This window comes from Ascidiella aspersa, chromosome 7 (assembly GCF_963924565.1).
Source record: "Ascidiella aspersa chromosome 7, kaAscAspe10.2, whole genome shotgun sequence".
Classification (NCBI taxonomy): Eukaryota; Metazoa; Chordata; class Ascidiacea; order Phlebobranchia; family Ascidiidae; genus Ascidiella; species Ascidiella aspersa.
In genome coordinates this window covers 30,032,695-30,059,429 of record NC_139453.1, presented here as the reverse complement: position 1 = coordinate 30,059,429, position 26,735 = coordinate 30,032,695, and the positions used below count along the sequence as shown (strand labels likewise).

Here is a 26,735-nt window from a genome sequence, read left to right as displayed (position 1 = left end):
TAATACTTTTTTCCAAATGATGCTAATTAACCTGGCTCAGATTGATTGCTTTACGCGCTCTTCAACTGGGGTTCATGTATCCTTGGTGTACGTGAATTAGTTTTAGGAAGTTCTGATTAAAATATTAGTGTAATATTTGGAAATTTAACGAGTTTATCATAAAAAAGATATAAATAAATATATGGTGCAATAAGAAAACTAGAATATTAGTGAGTCTCGCATTCCCTTTGTAATGGTTATGTGCATCAAAGACCATACCAGTTTTGGCGAATTCGAGGAATTTGGTATTATTAAAAAAAGCGCTTTAGCCACTTCTCCTTGAATGTGTTTTGACCTTTTTTCGGTTACATATTTTTTGCACGAAAACAAAGTTTTTTTAGTTTACTTGTTTTATGACGTCAATCTTTTAAATTTCCATGCCGACCCTCGTTTACTCAAACAATATTCAAGGGCCGCGTTAAAAACTTAAATAGCCACTGAATTAGTTGTTCTGTAAACAGGTCATTATATAAAGACTTAAGACCAAGTCAAGTATTTTCTTTTACTAAGAATTGTGGCCGGGAGCCTTTAATATATATGTGTATTATTCATAGGCCGTTACCGGTGATTAGGCCAGTTGCTGTATGCGTATCTTTCGCAGTAAGTTAGGTAACATGTATGTAACTACATATCTTCTATTATATAAGTTCGAGTGACAAGTTTCAAGTCTAGTTATTTGTTCAAAATTTACTTTTTTTAAATCAAGTCATACAAGAACACTGATCTAATATATATATATTTTGTTTTCAAGTCACCTCTACGGCAAACTTGTTCATCTCCATTTGATAGGAAACCAGACCTTGTTCGTACTTTAGGTTGTGAGCTGTCACTTTAGCAAGAGTTGCTTCCCACACTCGCTTCTTCTCTGCATCTTCTGCTTCCGAGTAGCTCTTTCCTGATTACGAAAAATACCGAAAATTGACATCTTAAATATTATTATGTTTACACTGGTAAATAGGTATTGAATTGAAGTTGTGGAGCGCTTGTATAGTCTTTCGAAATTAATCGATCAAATAAAGATTTTGTTCAGCAAAGCCAGGATAGACAAAATACGCACAAAAAGAAATTGGAACTGAGGACCTCGGCCAGAACGGGACCGCCACTCTACCAACTGAGCTCAGAGATGAGCAAGTCAAAAATCAACTATATGACCGTTGCCTGCTACATCAAGTTCATAAAACTAGTCGGTGGTAAGGTTTGAACTCACAAAGTCGGTAAAAACGGGACCGCCGCTCTAACTGAGTTACACAGACTTAGTGGTAAAGCATAAACTACCCTTTACGTGACTTTTGGTCTCACAGTACTGCACTTGGCATGCTTATACTGAACTTTCACGGTGTACTATTGATGCAAGTGTCGTTATGAACTTAAAGGGACGTCATCTTAAAATTAGGTCATTCGCTAAGCCTGTCAAGGCCTTTAATTTTATTGCAACTGTTTCATAAAATAGAACGAATACGTTTTTGAGCATATTAGCTATTTGGACTTGAACGAATACCAAAGCCGAAATGTCAAAGATATGGTAACTACTTTGCTAAGCAAAATGTTTATTCGTAAACGAACATTTCATTACCAAGTCTTACCGTGTTCTTGTTTCCATGATTCCCAATACATAATGTTGTTGTATGTTGGATTATATCTGGCACTATTTGTTCAAATTTGTCGTAATTCTTCTATCTTAGCCTTGTAAGTCCCCTGACACAAAAGGTTATACTTGTTGAACAATTCCATTAATTTTATGCCAATATAGGATTACACTGCAAACTTATTCTGTTATACCTTGAACTCATTTTCGCCGTAAATCATTTATTAACGTTGCGTTATTTAGCGATGAAGTTTAAATCTTTTATTAACGTTGCGTTATTCAGCGAAGAAGTTTAAATCTTTATTAACGTTGCGTTATTCAGCAAAGAAGTTTAAATCTTTCAAAAATTACGCAAAATCTTAACCGACTAAGAATAATTACCTTTAAATTATGGAAAATATAGTAATAAGCTTAAATGCTATTCCGCAAGACCAAACAAAATGTGACACTCAACGATGCTTCTTGAATCGCTCTGCTTCACGGTTGCATTAAGGCAATGTTGCGGTCTTGCAACATCTTTAGCCGTTAGTAATTACTTAAGGAATACTAAATTAACACACTCAGTAACCCAGTGGGTTTTAAACATTCGTGCATTTCATAGGCGCCGGTTACCACGCAATTTACCTCGCGAATCTGTGTATGACTATAGCATGTGATATCACTTTTTATTGTGTAGATAATGTTGGATCATTTAGGATAGTAATTAGGATAGTAATCAGATATAGGAATTGGTATAGCGTATTTGTCGCTATGTATTGCTGCCGTTTTGAAGATATATTCTATGATAAGGGAAAATGTTATGTAAAAGTCTTTGATTATAGTTGTTGATTGTTAGTCCATAATGTATGTAATTTACTGTAATGCTTAAGCTCGTTTTTGTTGTCAATAATTAATAATGGTATTTACGTTTCTTGGTATTTTTGAGAATCAGGCAGATAGTCTTACTGCGGCAGAACATTAGCGCTAAGATACAAATAATCAGAACTCACGCTAAATTTTTATTTACGATATATGAGATCGTAAAATTGGTCCCCGAATATCGTAAAAGGCAAGTTCCATAAAAAACATCCGTTGGGTTTAAGTTCTTTACTGGGGATTTTGTTAATGAAAGTGGCCGAAATTACAGCAACGAAAGGGCAATAAGTTAGTTTAAAGGCTGCGTGACGTATAAATAAGACACAAAAATTGGCAAAATTTTGATCTACAGGTTTACAAAACACAACATGCTACGGCAATACCCAGCCATGTTTTGAGTGCGCTTTAAACTTTAATTTCAAACTTTGTTTTTCTATTTTCAGTTTTTTAGCGAGAGACCGTTTGCAGGACTGGAATGTTTCGCTTGACTAGCGGTTCAAATAGAAGCATTGTGCAGGAATTTGTTGTTGTAATGTTTGTGAACTTTTTGCAACACGAAAATCTGGCCCCGAAACTCGGCAGCACATATTTGCCAGGCATTATATGAACCCTCGTTTCAACCAGGCATTATATGAAACCCTTTTTTGATATGCCAGGCATTATATGAACCCCTCTTTTGATATAGAACATTATTGCCCAAACCACGATTAGATTTTAATAAGCCTAAATCCTTCTCCGTAACACAAAACAAAGATTTTGCACTAAGCGTTGCTTTTTACTTATCTGGAACTGCATTGATGAACACTATATATTATAAACTGTGTCTTAAAACCCAGCCATTTTTTACAGGTTAAACTTTGCAGGCTGCACGACAAACTTTCGACTAATTTCGAACTTGCCTGCTTGCAGTCTTATAGCGAGAGACCGTTTGCTAAACTGGAATGTTTCGCTTGACTAGTGGTTCAAATAGAAGTAGCGTGTTCAGAGGAATTTGTTGATGTAATGTTTGTGAGCTATTTGTAGACGAAAATTCCCCCCCTCCGAAAGTCGGCAGCACATATTTTTGGTATTCCTGAATTATGCAACCGTAGAAGAGGGGCTAACCCAACCAGGTGCTTTAAGTGCTTCGAACAAAAAGGCTTCGCTTGGCAAGGTTTCTAAAAATAGATGGCGCGCCGCCGCGGAATTTTAAAACAACGAAACTATGACTTTAAAAAGTAGCGGAGTTTGAAACCATTTTCACTGGGCAGCAAATGCCTTACCACCTAAACTGTTATTCTACGACTTTGTCGTTCAAAGTATAGTTAGTAGCCCTGTTTATATTCCCAAATGCCATTAGGCTGTAACTATCCCTAACTATTTTTTTGTCGTAGAACAGCAATGCGAATTAACACCATTAGAACTAATAGGGTTTATGAAATAAACGTATCATTTTTATTCAGGAAAGAGCAGGCGGATCCAAGAGGGTGTGGGGAAGACTTTAGTTTTTCCTGCCTATTATAACTTAATAAATCCAAAAACTGTTCACGCTCTGCACCAACCTAATTAAGTTCATAGAATGTTTTTGCCCATTTTGATAAATCGTTGTTAGCCCAGAACCAGTGTCTTTAGAGGAATTTGTTGATGTAATGTTTGTGAACTGTTTTTAGCACGAAAATTTTGCCCCGAAACTCTGCAGCAAATATTTGTTGCATCCTCCTGATTATGAAACCTTCGTAGGGGGGTTATCCCAACCAGGTGTTTTAAATGCTTCGAAACTAGAACGTTTCACTTTAAATGTTTTCAAGTGGTCGATGACGTGCGTGCGGAGGCATTGTGACGTAACGAAACTATGACGTCACGCTAGCGAAGAATCGAAACCATTTTGACTGAATTTTATTGACTGCTGTACTAGGTTTTCCGTTTAGCCTATTAGAACATAACAAGATCCCCGCAACACGTATTTATGAACATTGCTGTGTAGCCACACCGATTAATTATATAAGAATAAAAATATCACACTTTTTAGACGTTTAAACTCGAAAGAAACCTCGTTTCATGCATTAACTAGGTATACAAGTACATAACCCCTCGTTTCGGGAGTATATGACGAATTCGTGAACAAATGTAACGTTTTGTAGCCTTGCTAAAGGAAGTTATTCGTGAATCTTTTATTATGTCAGATGTCCAACATTCAATAAACAAGTAAAAGTTGAGAAATATATAAAAAAAGTTAAATAACTACAAATTTAAAAAAAGGATATGTGATTTTGAAGGCTGAATTTATTGAATGCAAAAATATTTACAAATTTATGTTTTCAGCAAAGTGTATGACATGAGAAATTTATAGGTTTCCCCAGGTTTATATGGAAGCACATCCAATATAAAGAGATTAAAAGACGAACTAAATATTAAAAAATATAGAGGAGTATATATAAAGGAATATTATGTCAGCCAACAGAAATCATAGGAATTTTATATTGAAAACAAAAGACCAAGTGACTTCACAAGAGATGTGTATGATTACTCAATTAATACCACAAAATTAAAATTACAATATATGCTCATGGTCCACAATAGACCCGGGCCCTCCAGTGGGCAAACGGAAACATTTTAGAAACCCTTGTTTAAGCTGTGTCGTTACCGTTTCATTTAGCTGATAATACGAATTGCGCTGGCGAGCGCTTGAATACTTTAGGCAATGATAATAAACACAATCAGGAACACTTTTTTATTTTACAGTGACAAGTATGAGTGTTTGTGCTCCAATTGGGACTGCATATGGAGGAAAGACACAAACATGTCTTACCCAGTAATAGCTAGAATACACATTTTTTTATGTACGTTTCAGTTGCTGAAAACACGAGCTGTTGCTTCCGCTGCATTAAGGCTGTAAGTAAAAACATGGTGCAGCAGGCAGCAGGGCTCGAAAGTCAGTGTAACTCAGTTGATAGAGCAGTCCCGATTTAGCTGGAATTCATGAGTTTAAATCCCGCCGCAAGCTAGTTTTACTACAATACGTAGTAGGCAACAGTGCTATGGTTGTTTCTCGAATCGCTTCCCTCTAAGTAACTCGGTTGGTAGAGCAGTGGTTCTAAACTTTTTGAGCGCCACCCAAATCGGAGTTTTATGAGCATCTCACGACCCAAGCCTCAAATATAACAAAAATTTCCTTTTTCTGACATGCATGAAACAGAAAAAGACACAGACAACCGGATGTAGTACACAGTTCTATGAAACAATGATTAATTATAAACAAATGATTGATTTATTTTAGTGTGATTGGTGAAACTGACTTTTTTCCTTTATAATATCAGCGTGGCTTGTTTGGTGACTAAAAGCTTACACTTAGTCTTAGCAGCTACTGTAGTTGGCTATGGCTATACTGTAACTGGCTGCCATCAAAACGTTTATCAAACCACTTATAATGCAATAATCCAGGTTACAGATTTTTAAAGCCAATAATTCAGCTATGATTGAATTGAAAATATTTGAAAAATGAAATGAAAAAAGTTCGTTTGCGCAGAATTGAATCACCATAGAGCGGCCCATTTTTTGACCCTACACGATCCATGTTTGGCGACAATCCCGGTATGGCCGAGGTCGTGAGTTCGAACCTCACCGCAGGTCAGTTATTTTCCTACCCTGGCCCTGCTCGCACCAGGGTTGTGGAGTCGGGGCCTTGTTCGGGACTCGACGGAGACAGGTTGTTTTGCTAGAGGCGGACTTGGGGGTCAAGTAGTACTACGTAAAACTATGCATGCGCAGTAGCTGAAAGGGACTTGACCGCCAACCATAAATTGTAAAGGCGGAATAGCAAATAGTGGAATATTTTCCAACCATGTATTGTGGGTAAATAAATTATATGAGACCCCATCTCATTTTGAAGAGTAGACTCGTAGCTATCACCCTATGAAAGTCACTTAGCGCACATTTTAATTTAAGGGCCGAAATATTACTGAATATTAACATTCATAAATATGAATATTAACATTTTTATGTTTTTTTTAAAAAAAAGTCTAATTGCTGGCTAGCTTAGGTTGCTTTAAGTAATGTGTAAACATTTCTAATCGATATCTTGTTTACTTCCGGAGATATTACGCAAAGAGTTTCGAGCTGCCAACTTCCCTTTGGTCCCTATGAGTGGATAGCTGAATATCCACCGTATTTAGTTGCGTAATTTTGCGGAATACAGGCTGTAGAGTCGAACTCGGGACTCGACGAAATCGCATATTGGGCCGGAGCCGGACTCGCCTTTAATTTTTAACGGAGTTGGACTTGGTTCATTCTTAACCGACCCTGCATGTAAACAGTAATAGCTATTCACTCTTTAACATCAAAATAATAAACCTAAAATACTGATATAATTCAAACTCCTAATAAAACACTATTTCGCAGTTTTAAGGTGACTTCTTGACTCACTTAACTAGCCTTGCGATTGACTGGATGAACAACACTACGTGCTACTGTCAAACCCTGCCCTCTTGTGCAGGTTAAACTTGGTCGAGTGCACGTTTCAATGGGTTAGAGCTTGTTTCAGGCTTATAACGATCACTTCGCAACTGGGAATATTTCACAGAATAATAGCTTAAAAAGAAAGAAGCGAATTCAGAGAAATTTGTTGTGTAATGTCGTGAAACCATTTTATCATTATGCAGGTTAAAATCCTTATAATTGTTATTAAGTTGTTCATACAGTTGTTGCGTGAAATCGTCACATTGCTGTGATTCGAGTTAAAAAACACAAGTATTTGTATTAATTTACAAGCTTATTGTTTTTCAGGAAAAGTCTAAAACTCTATATAGGTTATATCCATGAAGCAGATTTTGATATTTACAATATTTTGGAATTGTAACATTAATAAAAGTTACAAAACAACGACAATAAAAATATATATACAGGTTTATGTGCAACTTGGTATTTCACAATATATTACAGTATGTTTCTTTAACTACTTTTGCAAGGCAGCAATCATCTGCAATATTACAAAGATTGACTCCTCTTTTCATCAGACAGTAGCCACCGCTTCCCCAACCAGTTCCCCAACTGTTGAAACAAACAGACGGTCTTGCTAAAATTATATTTTATACTTCCAGCTATTTTATGGATATATTTCGAACTTTCAAAGATAGAAATAGTTTTATAAGCAGGTTAATGCTGCTATGGTTGTTTGGTGACTGGCTTTATCACTGAGTTTGCGTAGCTTAGGCGGTATATTGACAGTCCCGATATGGACGAGGTTTTAAGTTCGAACCTCACCAGAGGATAGATTATTTTTAACATGCCTTGTTTGCGCAATAATCCTTATTAAAGCAATTTTGTGAAATCCTGTTATATATGTATGTGCTGTTATCGTTTATAATTGCAATTTAGGTTAATTAACGGATGATACCCATTTAGAGTAATAAAAAATTCAATTTCAAAAATTTTGGTGCAAATACTTGGTCCAAATGTATAATGAAAACAGTTTTTACTTGGTTATAGATTTTCAATTATTAGTTTGTTGCAGACTAGTTTAAATTGTTGTTGTCAGGTTAGCCGTCCAAGAATAACGTCATCCCGTTAGCGGGTTCCGGTTAAAAATAAATGTGTGTACAATTTCTGCTTAGAAATCTGACGAGCATCTTGTTTGCTCACCTGTTTTTGATGATCCAGTAATCAACACCTTTCGAATTGGTTCCGTATCCAACCACCAGCACAGCATGCCAGGCTTCACGTGGTTCTTGTGAGTCGTAAATATCTAAAAGATTATCAGTATTAAAATTTTATGTTTCAAGAAAAGGTATTTTTGTAATTAAAATAGGCTTTTTATTTGTTTTGGGTCGATCGACATGAACTTAATTAATAATTTGTTGCTTTGGAATGTAAATTGTGGGATATTTCACACTGATGAAACACACTGATGAAAATAGTAATCAAAAGGCAACTTCTCTGTTTATTGTAATTTTTAACCAACATTTTGACAACCTATTCAAGTCGCCTTCTTTCGAATTGAATTACACCTTACCAAGTACCTGTTTTTGTTATTATTATTATGCTTAGTAGCAACAGTTTATACACTGATAAAATTTCGGAAAATAAAAATTTTAATGAAATAGAGCCCACCTGTGGTGTTCTTAATTAATAGAAAGTCCTTTGGCATATGGAGTCCCACAGCTACCGGTCCAGAGTTTACAAGACTGTACTTTAATGCGATTTCGCTCTTTTCTATGTCCCACCAACATTTCACTTTAACCTCCTTTTCCATCATTTGGCTTTGGCATTCTCCTAGCTAAAAAAAATTTTAGTTAGTCTAAATGCTACATTCTAAATAGTTTAAATCAGGGATGTCCAACATTTTATTATAGTGGCGCATTGACACTTGAAATAATTTAATGGGCCGCAGAACCTATTAAGTTTCAAGATTAAGTATTGCTCTTTAGAGTTATAACGGGCCTTTAGAGTTATATACATATTTTTTTACCCATACTGTACTATTAGTGCGCCCCTAAAGGCTGACTGGCACATTTTAATTAGGCTAATATTGAACATTTACAATACTACTTGGGAGTGAAAATGACTAGCGGGCCGCACAAAAATTTCAGACGGGCCGCAATGTGGCCCGCGGGCGGCAGGTTGGACATCCCTGGTTTAAACCGTGAGTTATTGTTTTTTCGAAGACTTTTTCATTATTTAAATCTTTGTGGAAAGCCGTGTTGGTCTAATTGAGTGGTTCCTAAATGCGGCAGCCATCAGAAATAATGAATAGGTTGCGGTATCAGTAATTTACTTTGATGTAAGAATAAACGGCACCTGAACAACACACATCAACTCTACATAATGTAGGAAATTTAACTTGCTTAGTTATACTCTAATAGTATTCAAAGAGCGGTTTTAGAAATCTACCCATTAAGTAAACGTCAGATTTCCAAAGATCCTCAAATATCTCTGGACACGGTTTGAGACCACTGGTCTAATTCGCAATCTAAAATCGTTATGCAGCAAGATATAAAGCGCTTAAAAGGGACATTATAACGCACTAAAAGAATTTCGTAGCATGTGCGGGAGTGCGACATTCGCTGCCTAGGTCAAAGAAACCTAATTGTGTGAAATGTCAGTGTTTTTTATTGTAGGAATCTTTGTTATTGTCGGCAACATTTTTTTCGTCGCGGGCCAAAACAAAACTAAGAAAGGTCCCTGCGGGCCGCACAAAATTCGAACTCCGAATTGTGTTGTTAAAATATTAGAAAAACTTTTATTCAGGCGTGCCTCGGATATTTTTTTGCACTTCAAAACATTTAAGAAGGCAGTACATTGTTGATGCAAAGCGCAAAAATAGCGTTTGGTTAGTTTAAAATTCTAGTTCACATGTCGACATCCATACTACATATAAAAAGTGTAATAAAAGTTACGCGATAACCGTTTTAGTTAGACTAGTTCCGTGTTTATTAAACTTTTTGTGTCCGGGGAGCACCTGGCGAGCGGAGCGAGCGCGATATTTTGTTTTGCAAGTTGTCATTAGAGTTGTCGTTAAACAGTGCCACCAGATTTCCAGGTTTATCTTATATTGTCTTTGGAGCATAATAGTTCGAGGTTGTAGTAAGACGTAGAATGAATATCATACCCCAAACAGAAGTAGGGTTGCGTTCTTAACGTTTCGAATAAATCGTAAAATAATTTTGGAGGTTTTAGTAAGAAGTAGTAAGAATATCAAAGCCCATACAAAAGTAGGTAGCATTTTGAACGTTTTAAATTTCTCTCCTGTTGAATATAAATAAAGGGTTATTCGAAATGTTCAAAATGATACCTACTTCTCTATGGGTTTTGATATTAGTGCTACGTGTATCGTCTTTGTTTGCGAAATTGGATGTGATTTTTACGCCAAAAGTACCTCTCCCACGAAAGGGTAGTCAATTTCACCAGCCAGGCCGTGTGAAGCACATTGGAAGCATAGTTGGGCGTTGCCACCCACACATCCTTTGTTGTCAGAGCAATCAAGAAGTTGCTGGACGCTCAGACTCACAAGCTTATCGTTGGTCTTTTTGTGTTGTGCCTCAATAACACCGACCTGAAATATTATGAAGCAAATGCTTGATTATGTCTAATTCGTGCGCCACGAGGCTTAGATCAGGGGTCGTGCGATACTTTTTTAGCAGAAATCTTTGTCGGATACAACACTGAGCTAGAATTTTGACAAAAAACGTTCTGTTCCAATTGACAAAAAACGTTCTGTTCCAAGTGTTTTCCCCCAATTGTATACTTGTTTCACTGTGACGTCAAAATCGTCGATTGTTATACAATTTTTTTGAACAAATTGTACTAAATTTTGTCGTTACGACCATCAACGCTTAGAACTCGAATAAATTTAAGATTTTGTTACAAATCTGTGTTTGCATTAGATTGTTTACATGAAATTTTATGCTCGGCGCAAAAACTGTGGAGAGACGTTTTATTTACCTGCTTTCACTTAATGTTTACTTGCAATCCGTTTGGCCCTTTTTGGCATGTTTTTTTATGTGCTGACGTGTTTTTTATGAGTTCGGGGGCATTCACTTAATTTTATAAATCTTGGTATAAACTATTAATAACAGTTTCTCCGTTTTATAATAATTAGGTGAATGCAAAATTGTTGCTGATCAATACTCCCTTCAGTTACCGCTATCGTCAGTCCTGAGAGTTATCCGCCCTTCATGAAAAATTTTGGTGGACCCATGCTTACAGTGAAGTAGGTCAGTTTGCTCAGTTGCATATTAATGTGGTGCACACCTTGTATATTATACCAGTGTTGTGAACAAGTCATTTAAAAAACAACTGAATTCCAAGAAAAGTAACTTAAGTCCAAGTCAAATCATTTGAAAAATAACTTAAGTCCAAGTCTGGTCTTTTGCAAAAATAACAAGTCAAGTCCCTGTCCAAGTCATCGGTTGCCCAAATCAAGTCCTAGTCAAGTCATTGTTTAGACCAAGCCAATTCCAATCATGTCATTGATATAAAAGTAAACTGTTATTCAAAAATTGGCAAACTCGTCCGATTATTATGAGCAACGATTTAACTAAAATATAACACAAACGCAAAATACAGCAATAAAATTGTTTAAGGTGCAATAGTTAATAAATTTTAATGAAAAACACTTAATTTAGTCCTAAGATATTTGACAAAATGGCCAAGTCAAGTCATTTTGGTCAAAGACTTCAGTAAAGTCATTTGAAAACGGTGGGAACAGTCATTACAACACTATTTTCTACAGGAGAAGTTTCGACTGGTGTTACAAGCACATGGCATCTGGTCGTGAGAGCGCATATGCGTTTTATCTAGGGCAGTGGTCGGCAACTGCCGGTCCGCGAGGAGTTCGTTACCGGTCCGTAGCAGGGTTGCCAGATTAAAATTTTGATTTAAACCCAAACCGTACGTAAAAGCCGGAAAAAGGCTAGGAACAGTCAAAAACGATTGAAAGTATTGTTATATCCAAATCACATTATCTTTCGTTTAAATATACTCCATGGTTGATTGGTATATGAAAAATCACAATTAGTTTTAAGCACTTGTGAAGGTGCAAAACAAACCAGTGTGCTGTGGCCATATCGAGCACTTTCACAACATCCTAAAATGCATTTTTGTTTGTAAAATCTAACTCCTCGTATGTACAATATATCGAAAAAGGGCCAAAATATCATATATTTTTTATGCTTAACCGCGTTCACCCTAAAGTGCAATAGAATCAAATCATGCAAACGACGTCCCACAATAAAATTGAATATTTTTTTTATGTTCAGGCAGAAAGTTTTTAAAAACAACGTATGCATTTTAATTCGTTTATTGAAAAAAGTTATAATAAATTTCCTTTACTATGTAGTTGTTGTTTTTTTAAGGCCGGTCCGCGACAAAATTTTAGCTTTAAACCGGTCCGCAGTGTAAAAAAGGTTGCCGACCCCTGATCTAGGGCTTCCATGCCTTATCGCAAAACTGGCGAGTAAAACAAACACGCGACCAAAATATCCGTATAAATCGGTACTTTTACATCCAATCTACAGTAGAGTTTTACGCAATAAGCCTCTAAAAATATAAATTCTTTCCAACCGAACCCGAACCGGATCATTATGAACCTAGCGCCATGGACTTTGGTAGTCCATTTACCTAAGTTCGGTTACGATCTGTCAGCTTAGATTAAGTGTTAGCGCAGCAGCTTTTTACTTTGTGTGTGTTGGTCACATAAAATCTTCGTGAGCTGGGTTGAGAACGGAGTGATTTAGTTTTTTTTTCTGTAATGTTGAGGGAGAAACGTAAGATTCACGCTTAGAAATACTACATAAAAATGTGCCAACCCCCGATAGTGATTGAAGTTCCACCCCGTAAGTAAAGGAAACCAATGGTAGAACCCGGCCATTATAGCAAATACAGCCCCTATAAACAAAACATAATGAAAATAGGCAACAACGTTATTTCCTGGAGACGTGTAATATGTATTGTGTGACAACATTGTTCAAAATTAAAAAACACACGCAAAAAAGTTTTCCTGCTTTCAGATCAGTGTAAGGGAAACTTACAGCAGCGAAGGCGTAGCAGCCTCCACACTGACCCTGGTCCTTCACAGAAGTAACCCAACCCTTTTCTCTGTAGTCGATTGACGATGGCATGCGATAGATATTTTGTGAAGATCTTGCCATTGGACGCGATTTAGAGCCAGCTGGCTTTTCTCGAGGAGTAGGGCTATTCATAAGTGGCGGGCCCTGAAAAAAAAGGGCAGTAAATCTAGATCTAATCAAACAAAAAGGTTTTAGATGTTTCAATATGTGTTACAAGTTTTTATTTATACTAAGAATACCACCTTCCTTTCAACTTTTGTTCTATCTCTTATAATAAATGGCAAGGTTTACCCGCCGATCGCTGGTCTAGTGTCGACGCCATAAGTCCTCCGGCCAGTCGCTGGCATGTGGTCTTATAGAGACAGACAGCAAGCGATAGGGTAAAATGGAATCGAAGTCATGTGCTACCAGACAGAAACAAATTAGTCTCTTTCTTTGAGAGAACCGCGCATCTTAAGCGAGCGCCGTCGTAAACCGGTCACGGGTAAGCACTTTTTATTTAGTTTTTTTTTCTTACGTATGAAACAGTTTGGTGCCGGTATTACGCATTTGCTTAAGTATTACGCGAGTCTAAACAATTGCTGTTACAACTTAAAGGTTTAACATTTGTTATAATTCCTGGTCGATAAATGTAACGGTTTTCGTAAACTACAAACGTTATGCCATTTGAAAATATATTTTTGCCCCCCCCCCCCCCCCTTTCTCTGGAATTTCAAAATGTGATTATTAGTATTATTTGTAATTGTAATATGTATTACTTATGAAGGTTAAAAATAATATACACTATCCATTGCCCCCAGTGGCGTATCCAGTGGGGGCGGGAGTTCTTACCCCTTTTTGTAAGTGATATTATCGTTTTTGGTTCGTTTTTGTCATGGTTTAGCAAACTGTTCGAAGCGGTGTGCTTTTCAAGTAATTGGGTCACGCGTCTTAATCTAATGCGAAGCCAAAATCGAACGCAAAACGCCGCTTTTTGTCTTTAGTTTGGTCGACCGTAAACGCTGGATAGTTTTTCTCTTTCGTTATTTGTTTAGGTCAGTGGTTCTCAACCTTTTTTTCGTGGCCCATTTACCTTGCAAAAAAATTCTGTGGCCCAATAGAATTTTTATGAAAGGAAAACTTTAAAATAGGTTTAGAACAAAACACAACAGAACATATTTCAAAACAGATTATTTAATCAACCGGGCATTAGTGAGATACTTGCGGCTGAACAATAAATTTACAATCCTTTTTATTTCCTCCCTAAGCCATTATTCCTGTAAAATGAAATATCACAATCAGCGGCAAACAGACCATGGACGACCAGCGCCTTTGCTGTTTTACAATAGGCTACACTTAAACGCTAGAAACCACATCACATGTTATTACATTTATTATTAACAAACGTGTGTAACGTCCAATTAACACTTGCAGTGTGCTTAACCACGCAAAATTTTGACAGACTTTTGCGTAACCGCAAAAATCAAATTAAATTCATCACATTTTGCGAAGTTAAGACTTTCATGATTAGTGTTTTCAATACAGTGTGGTCACAAAACACAAAATTGATTTTTTATATTTTAATTTTTTATTTTAAACTGTTATAAACAAATGCAAAAGTTTATGGGAGTTAAGACAAAGGAATTAAAATATTTAGAGCCACGCAGATAAGTCACATAATTAAACACGCCATTCCATTAATGCCGCTTCCACACAGGCTGTAAGGTGTTACTCTGATTGTGGAGAAGCATAAGTTAGCCGATTTCAGACACACTTAGCGCCAAACAGAATAGGAATACGGCGCCTTTGCTTTTTACTGTGTAGGCCTAACGCCTTTCGATCACCGCGTGAAGCATAAAAACACATCACACGTTTTGAAATTTATATTTCGTGACACGTAGTGCAAACGTTTAGGCATGGGTAAAATGTTAAGCCATTTAAAAACAAAATTGCATTATTTATGCTACTGACGAAGATCTTACGCTATCCGTAACATTACTTTTCGATATATGTTGATTGCCACTTTCTTTTTTGCATAATCACGGGCAGTAACACGAGGCGAGCAGTTTAACATGTTACAAAGTAATGTGCACTAGTGGTGAAGATCCCTTAGCATAATAGATTGTTTAATTTTATTTAAGGAGAAAAAACACAGGTAGAATTATCATCGTGCTTATTGCAGGTGTAATAGATTACATCGCCTTTATAACTACACCAGTGTTTCACGAGTTAAACGATAAATACTATATTTCACCTGTGCAGCACCGTGTATTTTTTCAATAGAAAATTGTATCCCTACCATTTTTCTGGTCTTTAAGATGACATAATCCAAAATGAAAAAATATTGCCAGATCTTGTAAATGTTTACAAATTAGACTTTTATAAGTCTGTTGTTTCCTACTACTTCGTAAATTTGTATATATGTGGATTTACCTGTAATAAAGAAAATTTCACAGTAAAACAATAGCATTCAAATACCTCAACAGCAAACTTGTTCATTGCCAGTTGGTAGGAAACCAGACCCTGGTCGTACTTTAGGTTGTGAGCTGTCACTTTAGCATGAGTTGCTTCCCACACTCGCTTCTTCTCTGCATCTTCTACTTCCGAGTAGCTCTTTCCTGATCACGAAAAATACTGAAAATTGACATCTCATATTATTATGTCTACACCGGTAAATAGGTATTTCAAGAATTGAAGATGCTTTTAGAAGAATACTACACCGGGAGCGCTTGTATAGTCTTTCAAAATTAATCGATCAAATAAGGATTTATGCTCGGCAAAGCCAGGATAGACAACATTCGCACACAAAGAATTTGAAACTCACAACCTCGGTCATACCGGAACCGCCACTCTGAGTAACACAGGCTCACAGAGGAGCGAGTCGAGAAAAAAACTTTCGTAAAACTATGCGGTGATGAGGTTCGAACTCAGGACCTCGGCCACAAGGGGATAGCCACTCTACAAACTGAGTTACACAGACTTAGTTGTAAAGAAAACTTGAAGCGCAAATCACCTTAATTATGTTAGTCTATTGTGAGATTTAAATGTTGGTTTACCTACTGCACTTCGCATGCTTATACTGAACATTAACGGTGTGCTATTGATACAAGTGTCGTTATGAACTTAAAGGGGCGTCATCTTAAAATTAGGCCATTCGCTAACCCTGCTAAGGCTTTTAATTTTATTGCAACTTTTAATAAAACACAAGGAATACGTTTTTGAGCAATATGGCTTTTGATTGCATTTGGAATAAGAACGACAAAGTCGAAATGTTCAACATTTGCAATTTAAATAACTTTATATTACCAAGTCTTACCGTGTTCTTGTTTCCAGGATTCCCAATCCATAATGTTGTTGTATGTTAGACTCTACTTTTTGTTCAAATTTGTCTTGTCTTGGATTATTATTGTCGCAATTCTCCTATTTTAGCCTGTAAGTCCCCTGACACAAAAAGTTATAGTGTTTAAACAACTGCAATTATTTTGTGTAAATATAGGACAACACTGCATACTTATTCTGTCACACTATGATCACATTTTTGCCGCGAATATTTATTTATTGTTGCGTTATTTAGCAACAAAGTTTGAATCTTTTCAAAATTATGCAAAATCTTAACCGACCAAGAATAATTACCTTTAAATTATGGAAAAGTTAGTAATAGGCTTAAGTGCTATTCCGCAAGACCAAACAAAATGTGACACTCGATGTTTCTTGACTTACTCTACTTTACGGTTGCATTAAGGCGTATTTCAATACATCCGTTGTGATTAAGTTCTTTACTGGGAATTTCGTTATTGAAAGTGGCCGAAATTACAGCAGCAAAAGAGCAATAAGTCAGTTTAAAGGCTGCGTGACGTATAAATAAGACACAAAAATTGACAAAATTTTGATCTATAGGTTTACAAAACACAACATGCTGCCGCAAAACACTGTCATCTTTTAAAGGTTAAACTTTGAATAAGTCAAACTTTAATTTCAAACTCGTCTATTTTCAGTCTTTTGGCGAGAGACCGTTTGCAGAACTGGAATGTTTCGCTTGAATGTTCTTCAAATGGAAGCAGTGCGCTCAGAGGAATTTGATAAATTTCCAACACGAAAATTTTGCTCCGAAAGTCGGCAGCACATATTTGTGGCATTCTCCCTTGTTATAAAACCGTCGTAGGGGTGCTATCCCAACCAGGTGTTTTAGAAGCTTTGAAACTAGAACGCTTCGCTTGACAATATTTCTAGAATAGATGGAGCGCCGGCGCGAAATTTTTACGCAACTAAACTATGACGTCACCATACTAAGAGTTATTATTTTCACTGGGCAGCAAATGCCCTACCACCTAAACTACTATTGTACGCGTGTGTTGTTTTAAGTATAGTTACTAGCCCTGTTATATTCCTATTTACTAACTGTAACTGTCCACAACTAAACTTTTACAACTCAACTAACTTTTAGAATCAAGATAACCTGTCCTGCCTTTGATAATTGTATTTTTAAATTTCACACCAACATTTATTTGCCAATAGTGATTCTGTTAGTTGAATCCTGTCCTGTGCTTTTATATTACTTGTCACATCAACCTGCATTCCCTCTCATGTACTTCCAAACCTGCATTTTCTCTGTAGTGATTCCAATCTACTCAGATACTATACTAAATACGTCATGTAATTAAATTCCCACATTAGAAAAGGCTTGATATCATCTTTCTACACCGGAGGAACTATTTGTTTACTTAAGTTATGCCTGGTAGCAATAGTTTAGTGATCGGGCAAAACATTATACTGAGCTTTATAATATTGTGGTCTAGTTAAAAATTTCATGAAAATTTAGTTTAGATTTGCACCCGGCAAATATTTCCATGACTAAACTATTATATTCAAATTTCTCTGAATAATTTAAGTTTCTCCGAAACATTGTGACACCACTTTCTGCTAAGCCCTTGTAGGTTTTAACGTAAAATTCTTCTCAGTGTACACTATTGATTCATTGTTGACGTGTTGTTCCTGAAAACTGTTTGTTACTTGTTGTTATTGGTGTCACGACAAAAGGTTTTCTTCAGTCGTAAGACTCTGCAACCTGATGACTCTGCAACCTGATCTCAATAATAAAAATAATTTAATTAGTCGCTTTTTAGAAAACATGCCGCTTGCCGGAATAATTAACCCCACTGGCCGTGGTTTGGCGACCCCGGACCCCTGTTTAATAAGAAATCACCAACAAACGTTGAAGTTATGTGATTATTGTAGCAACAAGGAACAACAATTCAATGAACACCGATGGTTTAACCAACAATACATAAACAGTAGCCGGAATGCCTTGCGTTCTTTCAAATAACGCCAGGCAGTATTACATTACAAAGCAACGGAAAGCTTCTGGCTCTCTTCTGTCGGTCGGTTGTTTTTCGAAACTACACAAATATGGCGTTTTTTCAAAAGCGATAAACGAAGAACTGAGGACAAATAGTAGCAGGGGTGGAAGTGTACGGTCCGTGGGCCAGATCCAGCCTCCAATGTAAATCACGATCCATTTTATGAACTGGAAATGAGGCCATTCCTCCTACTTTTGTGACTATTTTAACTATACGTAAAATATTTTTTGCGCTTTTTGCAAATCTTGTTCCTCCATTGAGTGTAAATGGCAAAACACTCTAGTTTTACCCCTGATTATAAGACGTTGCTGTTGTTAATCTACGAGTCTACGAAGTTAAAATTTAACGACCCGCAGAGACCTGCTGAGTTTAGTTTTGGCCCGCGACTATAAATTGTTGCCCATCCCCTGCCTAGAGACAACTTAATTCTACTGACAATCCAGCGGCATGTTGTTTTAATGAATTTGAAGCACTTTTGAAATGTTGTCGGTTGCGATTCCAAACTAAACTTTAAGAAAAAATTCAAACAAAGCGACAATTTATTAAAGCTTACACCAGTTTGTGTTGCATAGTAGTTCATATTTATTAACGACAATCAAAGTAATCAAGCACGACGCAAAATGTTATAACCGGCCTGCAATTATCAATACTTGTTATTCGTCTCTTAAACTTTGGGACCGCTTCGGAAAAGTATTGAAGTACGGCATGAATTTGCCCTCGGTTCACATTCACAGTGGTTTATTCATTTTCGGCACTACAGGTGTTTTGGTGGAAGTTTATCAAAGTAATTTCTTCAAACAAAATCGAGGGAAAACGTGATTCTAAAAACATTTTAAACTTTACATCGGGCGTTTTTTTCGCGATCCCTTATTTGTCAAACGTTTCAGGAAAACGTCGATATTGAAAAAATCGGTCAATTGCTTCTAAGCTCATGTAATTTTGATATATACTGGCTTTAGCTTTCGAGTTTTTTGCTTCTACGCCGGTAACTTGTCAAACATTTCAGAAAACGAAAATATTAAAAAAATTGGTCAATTGCTTCTAAGCCAGTTCTCATGTAACTTTAATTTATTTTCTGCGTTTCGCTCTCCTATTGTTTTTTTTTGCTTCTTTTCACTGACGCAGTATACGCATATTTTTCAATTTCGCAATTGTTGATTCCTCTCTTCAACTTGAAGTAACCATCATCCATCCAATTAGTTCCCCAACTGTAAACACATAAAAATAAATGAAAGAGTTAATTCAAAGTAAAAGTGAATTAAAGCGTATAATTTAAAATATTAGTAAATTAAAAGTTAATTAACTCAAAATATAATTGAATTAAAAGATAAGTAAGTCGAAAGGTATAATTCAAAAAATAAGTGAATTAATTTTTGTTTTTTTGATAATTTAAAGCATAAATAAATTTAAAAGTATAATTAAAAATATAGGTGAATTAAACGACAATTAAAAATATAAATAAATTGAATAATATAATTAAAAATGCAAGTGAATTAAAAGTGATCTCAAAATTTAAGTAAACTGAAAGTAATTTACAATATAAGCAAATATAATTAAGGGTTAATATATTCGTATTGTAATTAACCCAACCATTCATAAAAATTCCTGAAAAAAACGAGTGTAATAAAATGCTATTTGTACAAGCGTCGTTATTAACTAAACGTAAATTGAGTCACCTGTTTTTGATGATCCAGTAATCAACTTTGTTTTCATTGGTTCCGTATCCAACAACCAGCACAGCATGCCAGTCTGTCCCTGGTGCTCGTGATTCGTAAACATCTGCGTGTATATAAACTGTTGTTACTAGGCATAACATTAATCAAAACACCTACTCTGGTACTATATTCGTATACATCAATTAGTTGCAGTCAAAATTTGATAGATGTAGGTGTTTAAACACTTTAAAATGAGATGTAAATTTAAAATTTGAGCGAATCTGCGATGCGTGTGCGTTGTTCTGTCAGCTGCCACAGAAAGCATAAAACTTAATCAGGGTTGGCAACCTTTTTTTAGTCGCGGGACAAATCCAAACTTATTTTAACTGTGTAGACTTGCGCATCTTATTACTGTAACAGCAACGACTGTTAATCAGGGATAAACCTAGGGTATTTTGCATATGAAAAGGGGTCTAACTAAGCAAACACAATAAGACCTAAAAAGCAAAAATACCTAAAGCAGAAAAATCTATAAAACCATAGTATTAAGACCAACGACATTATAAAGCCAGATACGCAGTAATATCCCGTACAGCATAAGATCAAAATCGTCTGAATAAGACCTAAATTTGCCGGAATACGTCCTACTTATCGGAATAAGGCCTAATGTCTAAAATAACGCCCTAACCTGTAAGGAGAGGGTATGGGACGATCGGGGGCCATCGGTCTGGCATCGGCCTTTTGATGACTACGTGGACGCCCTAGTCTGACCGGCGCCTTTCGGACGCCGCTGGTTTGGCCTCGGATTTTTGGTCCTGTTTGGGTGGGGCTAGAAAATGGGTTAGGGATGAAATTAGGGAAGTGTACCTAGGGGTGGGTTTAGTGTTATGATAAGTGTTATTCCGATTTAAACCGTATTACTTATTCCGATTTAAAGTGTATTACGACTATTAGGTGTTGGTCGTAATTTGGTCTTATTCCTTACTGTGTTTTATTCCGACGTTGATGTTGTTCATATCTCGGTCTTATGGCTGTAGTCCAGTGGAAATATTTAAACAAAATATGATGAATGGCATCGTGCACAGTTTGTGAAATAGGCCGCGGGCCGGATGATTTGCGTTAGCGGGTCAGATCTGGCCCACTGGCCGTAGGTTGTCCACCCCTGGACTAAATTAATGCCCGATGCTAATAATATACCTTCTCTGTCTTTCCCATGAGTGCGTAGGTCTTCAGGTGCTTTGAGGCCAACAGCCACTGGTCCGTGCTTATCGAGCGTCTTCATTATTTCTTCTTCACTTTCAATCTTCCTATAGGAGCTTACTGTCGCCTCGATATGTTTGTTTTTTTGACATTCTCCTTTCTGAAATAATTTATTTTTTATTGTTTTTTTTTTGCCTTTAAACTGAACAATAAAGTTTTGCTTAAATTTAAACATTATCCATTGTTGCCTCATGTAGCAGCATAAACTATTTCATCTGTTGTGCCCAGTTTTAGTTATGTAAATCGGTAAAATACAGACTGAGCCAAGACTCGAAAACTCGGTTTATTTTTTACCGACTCCGCGGCCATGCTTTACACTACACCGCCAACATTACTTGGAACTTGGCCGAGAGAGTAAATGAATTTATTTGCCCGAAATAAGTAATGTTTATACTGATACAACACGCTATTTAAACCCAGGCCTACATTGCGACAATAATTATTGTTGTTTCGTGTAATTTATTCAAATTACAAGGCTAGTGACGCCCTACTTGGTGTGGAAATATGTTTCTTTTAAGAACTTATGAATAAACGACTTTAAGACCGGAAAGTCAAAACTAAATAATGATTGCCAATAAGACTGTTGTGTTTACCTTTCCCTGGTAAGGATATTCTTCATCTGTGGCCAAACCGTTTTTTTTCGCATATTCAAAGCATTTTTTCAACTGGCCACCAACACATCCATTGTTGTCAGAACAATCAACAAGTTGCTGGGCGCTCAGGCTCACAAGCTTATTGTTAACCTTTTTGTTTTGTGCTTCAAGAACACCAACCTGAAATGATACGAAGGGAAATGGTTGGGAAACTAAACACAACACTATCAGGTGAAGAGTGGTCATATTTTTTACGTAGTTAGTAAATATTGACACAAAGTATTAAAGTTGCCATGAAAAACGTGCACACACGTCATACGTGTTTTGAGTGTCTACTGTTTCTCTTTTTTGCTTGTGTGTTTATAAAAGAACACAAAAATAAGACCTAAAAAGCAACAATACCTAAAGCAGAAAAATCTATTATGCCATAGTATTAAACCAACGACATTATAAAGCCAGATACGCAGTAATAACCACGACAGAATAATAACTTATTTCACTAAATAAGACATAAACCTGTCGTCCTAACTTTTTATAATAAGACCCAAATAGCTAAAATAACGCCTGAAACTGTAGGAAGAGGGTATGGGACGATCGGGGGCCGTCGGTCTGGCATGGGATGTTTTGGCGCCCTAGTTTAAACGGCGCCACTGTTTTGGGACCATATTTTTTACCCTGTTAGGGGTTAGTGGTGGGTAGAGGGCGGGGTTAGAAAATGGGTTAGGGCTGCAATTAAGGGAGTTTGTGATGTATTTAGGGGTTGGGGTAAGGGTTAGATAAAATCTTGTATAGGCCTGATATTCCGACGGATTTAGGACTTGTTCTGATTTAGATGGTACTACGATTATTATGCAATAGTCCTATTTATGTCTTATTTCGAACTGTGTGTTATTCTGACGTTGGTGTTGTTCTTGTTTCGGTCTTATGGCTGGAGTCCGTTTATACATAGTTGTCAAGCGATTTTTCTCTGCCACACAGAGAAGTCTGACTTTAATTTATAATTAAAAGAGGTAATAAGTTATTGTAAAGTAACACTCCATTTGCATTGCAATTTTTTTCTGCTTTTTTGACGAAATTGTCATTTATTTTTAGGCCATGAAAATATGTCAGACCTATGTAGTTTGAATGCGAGGACAATGTTTTTAGCTGTGCAAAACTGGTAAAATTTTTGATTAACTGCATTTACTTAAGTACGGTACGTAATGTAATTCGTTGCGTTACAAGTTTATGTAAATATAACCACTTGAGCTTAACTGGAGTTATCCTGCCTTCCCTAATGATTTACCCTTAAAACCTAATCACATTTCCGGTATTAAACTAAAAAATACAGTACTTACAGAAGAATTAACCTCACGAGGCAAAGTTGCCCGCTTGTACTGTCTAGCTTAGTTCCTGTTTCCCAGGTTACTAAACTGTTAGTTACCGAATAGCGATTCATTTTGCGCCTTACTGTTGTTTCTAGTCATTGATTTGTTTACGTTACAACTTCGAGCAACAAAAAAACTTATTACAAATTGCAAATTGACTAAAGATCTTTCTTGTAGGCCACCCTACTTTTGAGATATCTTCACAATTTACCAAGCCTTAAACTTACAGCAGCGATGGCGTAGCAGCTTTTACAATCTCCTTGGTCCTTTACAGATGTAACCATGTCTTGCTCACGATAGTCCATTGACGGTGGCAATGCTTGATCGCTTGATGTAGGGTAAGCCATGTCACGTTCAGTAAAACCACTCTCTGGTATAATTGTAAAAAAAACGTTGCCTAAAAAAACTGAAACAAAAAAACAACAGAAATTACATTGTTACCGGTATGTACATTATAAAACCCAGTTCGTATATTGTAAACAAAGAACATCAAGCAAGCACAAGAAATAAAGTATTTTTAAGTACTTGAAGAATTTAAAGAAGAAAATAGAATCAGTTGACGAAAATATACAATATATATCGCAGTAGAAAAATTACTTTAAAAAGTTACGATACAATCAGGAACTTACAGTGATAAAAACGTTAGTAAGAAGGCAACAGGGTAGAAGGCAAACTTTAGTGCACGAGAAAGCCAAAACGCTACAATGTAATAAAAATTATTAATTTCACAGTACTAAAAGCATTAATAAGAAGGCACCGGGGTAGGCATTGCTGTCTGGGCTGATGCAATGAGCCTTGGTGACCTGCGTGGACTAGAATCTTTTTCTGGACTCTGCAATCGGCTTTTTTTCGGGGTGGGGGGCCCAGGCAACTTTTTGGGACTGTACCCTTGTCTTTTCGGACTTCTTGCTCGCCCGCTAGTGACCAGGGCTGTTTTTTGCTTTTTTATTTTTTTTTCCTCGATGGGGTCTTCAGCGTCTTCATCAAGATAAGGGTTAGACGGTGGGCCCTGGTAAAATGATATTAATTAATTTGACCTAAAATAAATGTTGTAGATTTTGGTTTTTCAGAAAAACTCTGCCATTGTAGAAAGATAGGTGTAACTGTAACACAAACAAAAAATTAAACAATTGCCACACCTAAAAGTTAAAGCACAACTTGGTGTCTTATTTAGTGTTAGTCTACTGGTGCAAAATTTCTAAATAGTTAAAATTTTGTTAGAATAACATTGAAACATGATTGCTCAAGAAATAGTCACCTCTACAGCAAACTTGTTCATCTCCAGTTGATAGGAAACCAGACCCTGGTCGTACTCTAGGTTGTGAGCTATCACTTTAGCAAGAGTTGCTTCCCACACTCGCTTCTTCTCTGCATCTTCTACTGTTGAGTAACTCTTTCCTAAACGAGAAAAGTTGTTTTTATTTTAGAGGCACAAGTTGTGTTAAATTCACAGGCTGTGCCTCTTTAACCGAATTTAATGCTTTTCAGCCTTTTGCCTATTATTGTTAAAATTGGGAGAATCGCTTAGAAATAAATAGCAAAAATAAAAATGTATTTTTTACTTCATGTTTTGCCTGGTAAAGCGTAAAACCTACCGTATTGGCGTTTCCATAAATTCCATGCCTCCAATGTATCGCTGTCGGATTTCACTTTTGCCATGATCACGCCTTTACGTTAGTTTGCTAATATGAATATACTGCCAAATGCTAAAAGCCACAAACGTTTAATTATAGCACAAAGAGTAACTGTTGGCTTTGTAGTGACTATGTGTGTTTATATGTGGTTCTTCATCGGGGGTCGTCTCCCTAGGGGGCACCAACCAATTTCTAGGGGGGAGGGGGCGAGCTCTACTCCAATATTTAACTTTTTATAATGATTTCATTGGTTTTATGTAACGTTTGTTTGTTGATAATTCTGCTTTAATGCTGTCCTATGCTCTACATCACTTTTACACATGTGTGGATGAATAATTGAAGAAAAATGGTTCATGATTTTGCGATTTGCGAGCTTTGGGGCTACTTTGTTTTGATAATTTCTCGATTTTAGGACAATTTGCTATTTATTATGTTAAATCGCTACTGAATATTTTTTCGGAAATTTGCTATTTAATATGGCCGATTTGGGCTATATGTTTAGTCAGAACAGTATGATATGGTTGGTTAAGATGTAAGTTCTGCACAGGGGTTGGGTACCATGCGACCCTTCCCTAAAATGTTTTTGCCAACTTTAACAATAAAACTGCGAGATTTTTTTTTTGCGCTTGGCGCGAACTTCATATATCACAATTGGTTAACGCCGGGCAACTGTTAAGTTTTGCTCTTCTGGCGAAACATTTAAATGCTTTCCATGTAGCCATACAACTGTGGAGTCAATGTCTTTACAACATGTTTGTCAAAATCAGCTCGTATGCTAAAAGCCACGAACGTTTAATTATGCTACAAAACGTTACCGTTGGCTTTGTAGTGAATCTGTAGGTCTGTTTATAGCGATCATATTCTTGTTATGTTGTAAGCGCGTCTTCTTGTGTATGCTTAAATCATTTATACTTACTATCTTCGCGAAAAACAGCCCTGGCGAAGACGGGGATGCGAGAATTTTTTGCAAAAATGTGCAAAAAATGCGCGCACACTCTGATCTCCTTGCTTTCTCTTCTACTCTGCGGCATTCTCTTATAGAATAAATTAAATTCTAACAGTACACTGAGTAGCCGGCTATACATTATAAGATTTCCTACAGCTTTACTAGATGGTCGGATCAGCTGATTGTCGTCTATTCTCTCTCATGCACCAAGAAAAAATCAGCTTAGCCCGTGCAGTTTTAATTTAATATCGAGCTGCAATTATTCGATTTGAAACTCGGCGCATTTACATGAGTGACATTTCATTTTAATAAAATAGTCTAAAATATGAACCTATTTATTTGAGGAGAAAGAAATTAATTGCTTAAAGTAGGCTGCTATTCCATATTTTTTTACAAATTTATAGATTTCATTATAATTAGTAATGGGCCTACTATTTTATTGTTATTTATCTTAAACTTACTTTCGAATTTTTTCATTTATTTTTACATGCGCGCAATATTGATGAAATGTAAATAAAACTTTGTGTAACTATTTTGTAATTTAGATAAAAGCGTTGACTTAAACTGAACACAAAAAACAAAGTGCGCAGCTTATAAAAGAAGCAACACACAACCTATATGCCGATTTTGCTGGCCAGTCAGATAAAACGCGCTAGGCCAGAGAAATTCATAAGAATTTGTTTTTTTATGATTATTCGTCAGCCAGGTAATCACTACAGTGTAACCATTGGTAGAATACTCGTATTGGGCTTTCAAAAGATTCTATGAAGTGGGTTTTATTCAGGGAGTCGAAGTGTTTGACTTTTTCGGTTCAGGTTCGGTTCGGGTTTAAGGATTCTTTCGGAATCCGTTTTAGTCCGGTTCGACCATTGGTATTTCAAAACCGGTTCATCCAGTTCCGGTTAGGATACAATATAAGTTGCG

General features: G+C 36.4%; 2 protein-coding genes across 2 annotated transcripts in view; both read right to left on the bottom strand.

Moving 5' to 3' along the window:
* LOC146138889 (cathepsin S-like) overlaps positions 1-25,107 on the bottom strand; it is a 30,200-nt gene extending 5,093 nt beyond the window's left edge. The window contains exons 1-2 of the mRNA XM_083394724.1: positions 24,827-25,107; positions 795-934 (exon numbers count right to left, since the gene is read on the bottom strand). Of these exons, the coding sequence (XP_083250850.1) occupies positions 795-934; positions 24,827-24,890 (204 nt within the window). The 5' untranslated portion in view covers positions 24,891-25,107. The remainder of the gene's footprint in view (positions 1-794; positions 935-24,826) is intronic.
* Positions 19,447-23,578, bottom strand: LOC146138890 (cathepsin L-like). Its single transcript, XM_083393728.1, has 5 exons — positions 23,459-23,578; positions 21,865-22,044; positions 21,209-21,371; positions 20,033-20,135; positions 19,447-19,564 (listed from the first exon to the last, which is right to left on the bottom strand). The coding sequence occupies exons 1-5, from the start codon at positions 23,576-23,578 to the stop codon at positions 19,447-19,449; spliced, it is 684 nt and encodes a 227-aa protein (XP_083249854.1).
* Positions 25,108-26,735: the final 1,628 nt, after the last annotated feature.

Excerpts from the sequence above, each read along its gene's own strand:
- LOC146138890 (XM_083393728.1), bottom strand. The coding sequence starts at position 23,578 with ATGGCTTACCCTACATCAAGCGATCAAGCATTGCCACCGTCAATGGAC. Across the intron at positions 22,045-23,458 it reads GCTGCTACGCCATCGCTGCT|GTTGGTGTTCTTGAAGCACA; the intron begins GTAAGTTTAAGG and ends GTATCATTTCAG. Across the intron at positions 21,372-21,864 it reads AATATCCTTACCAGGGAAAG|AAAGGAGAATGTCAAAAAAA; the intron begins GTAAACACAACA and ends AAATTATTTCAG.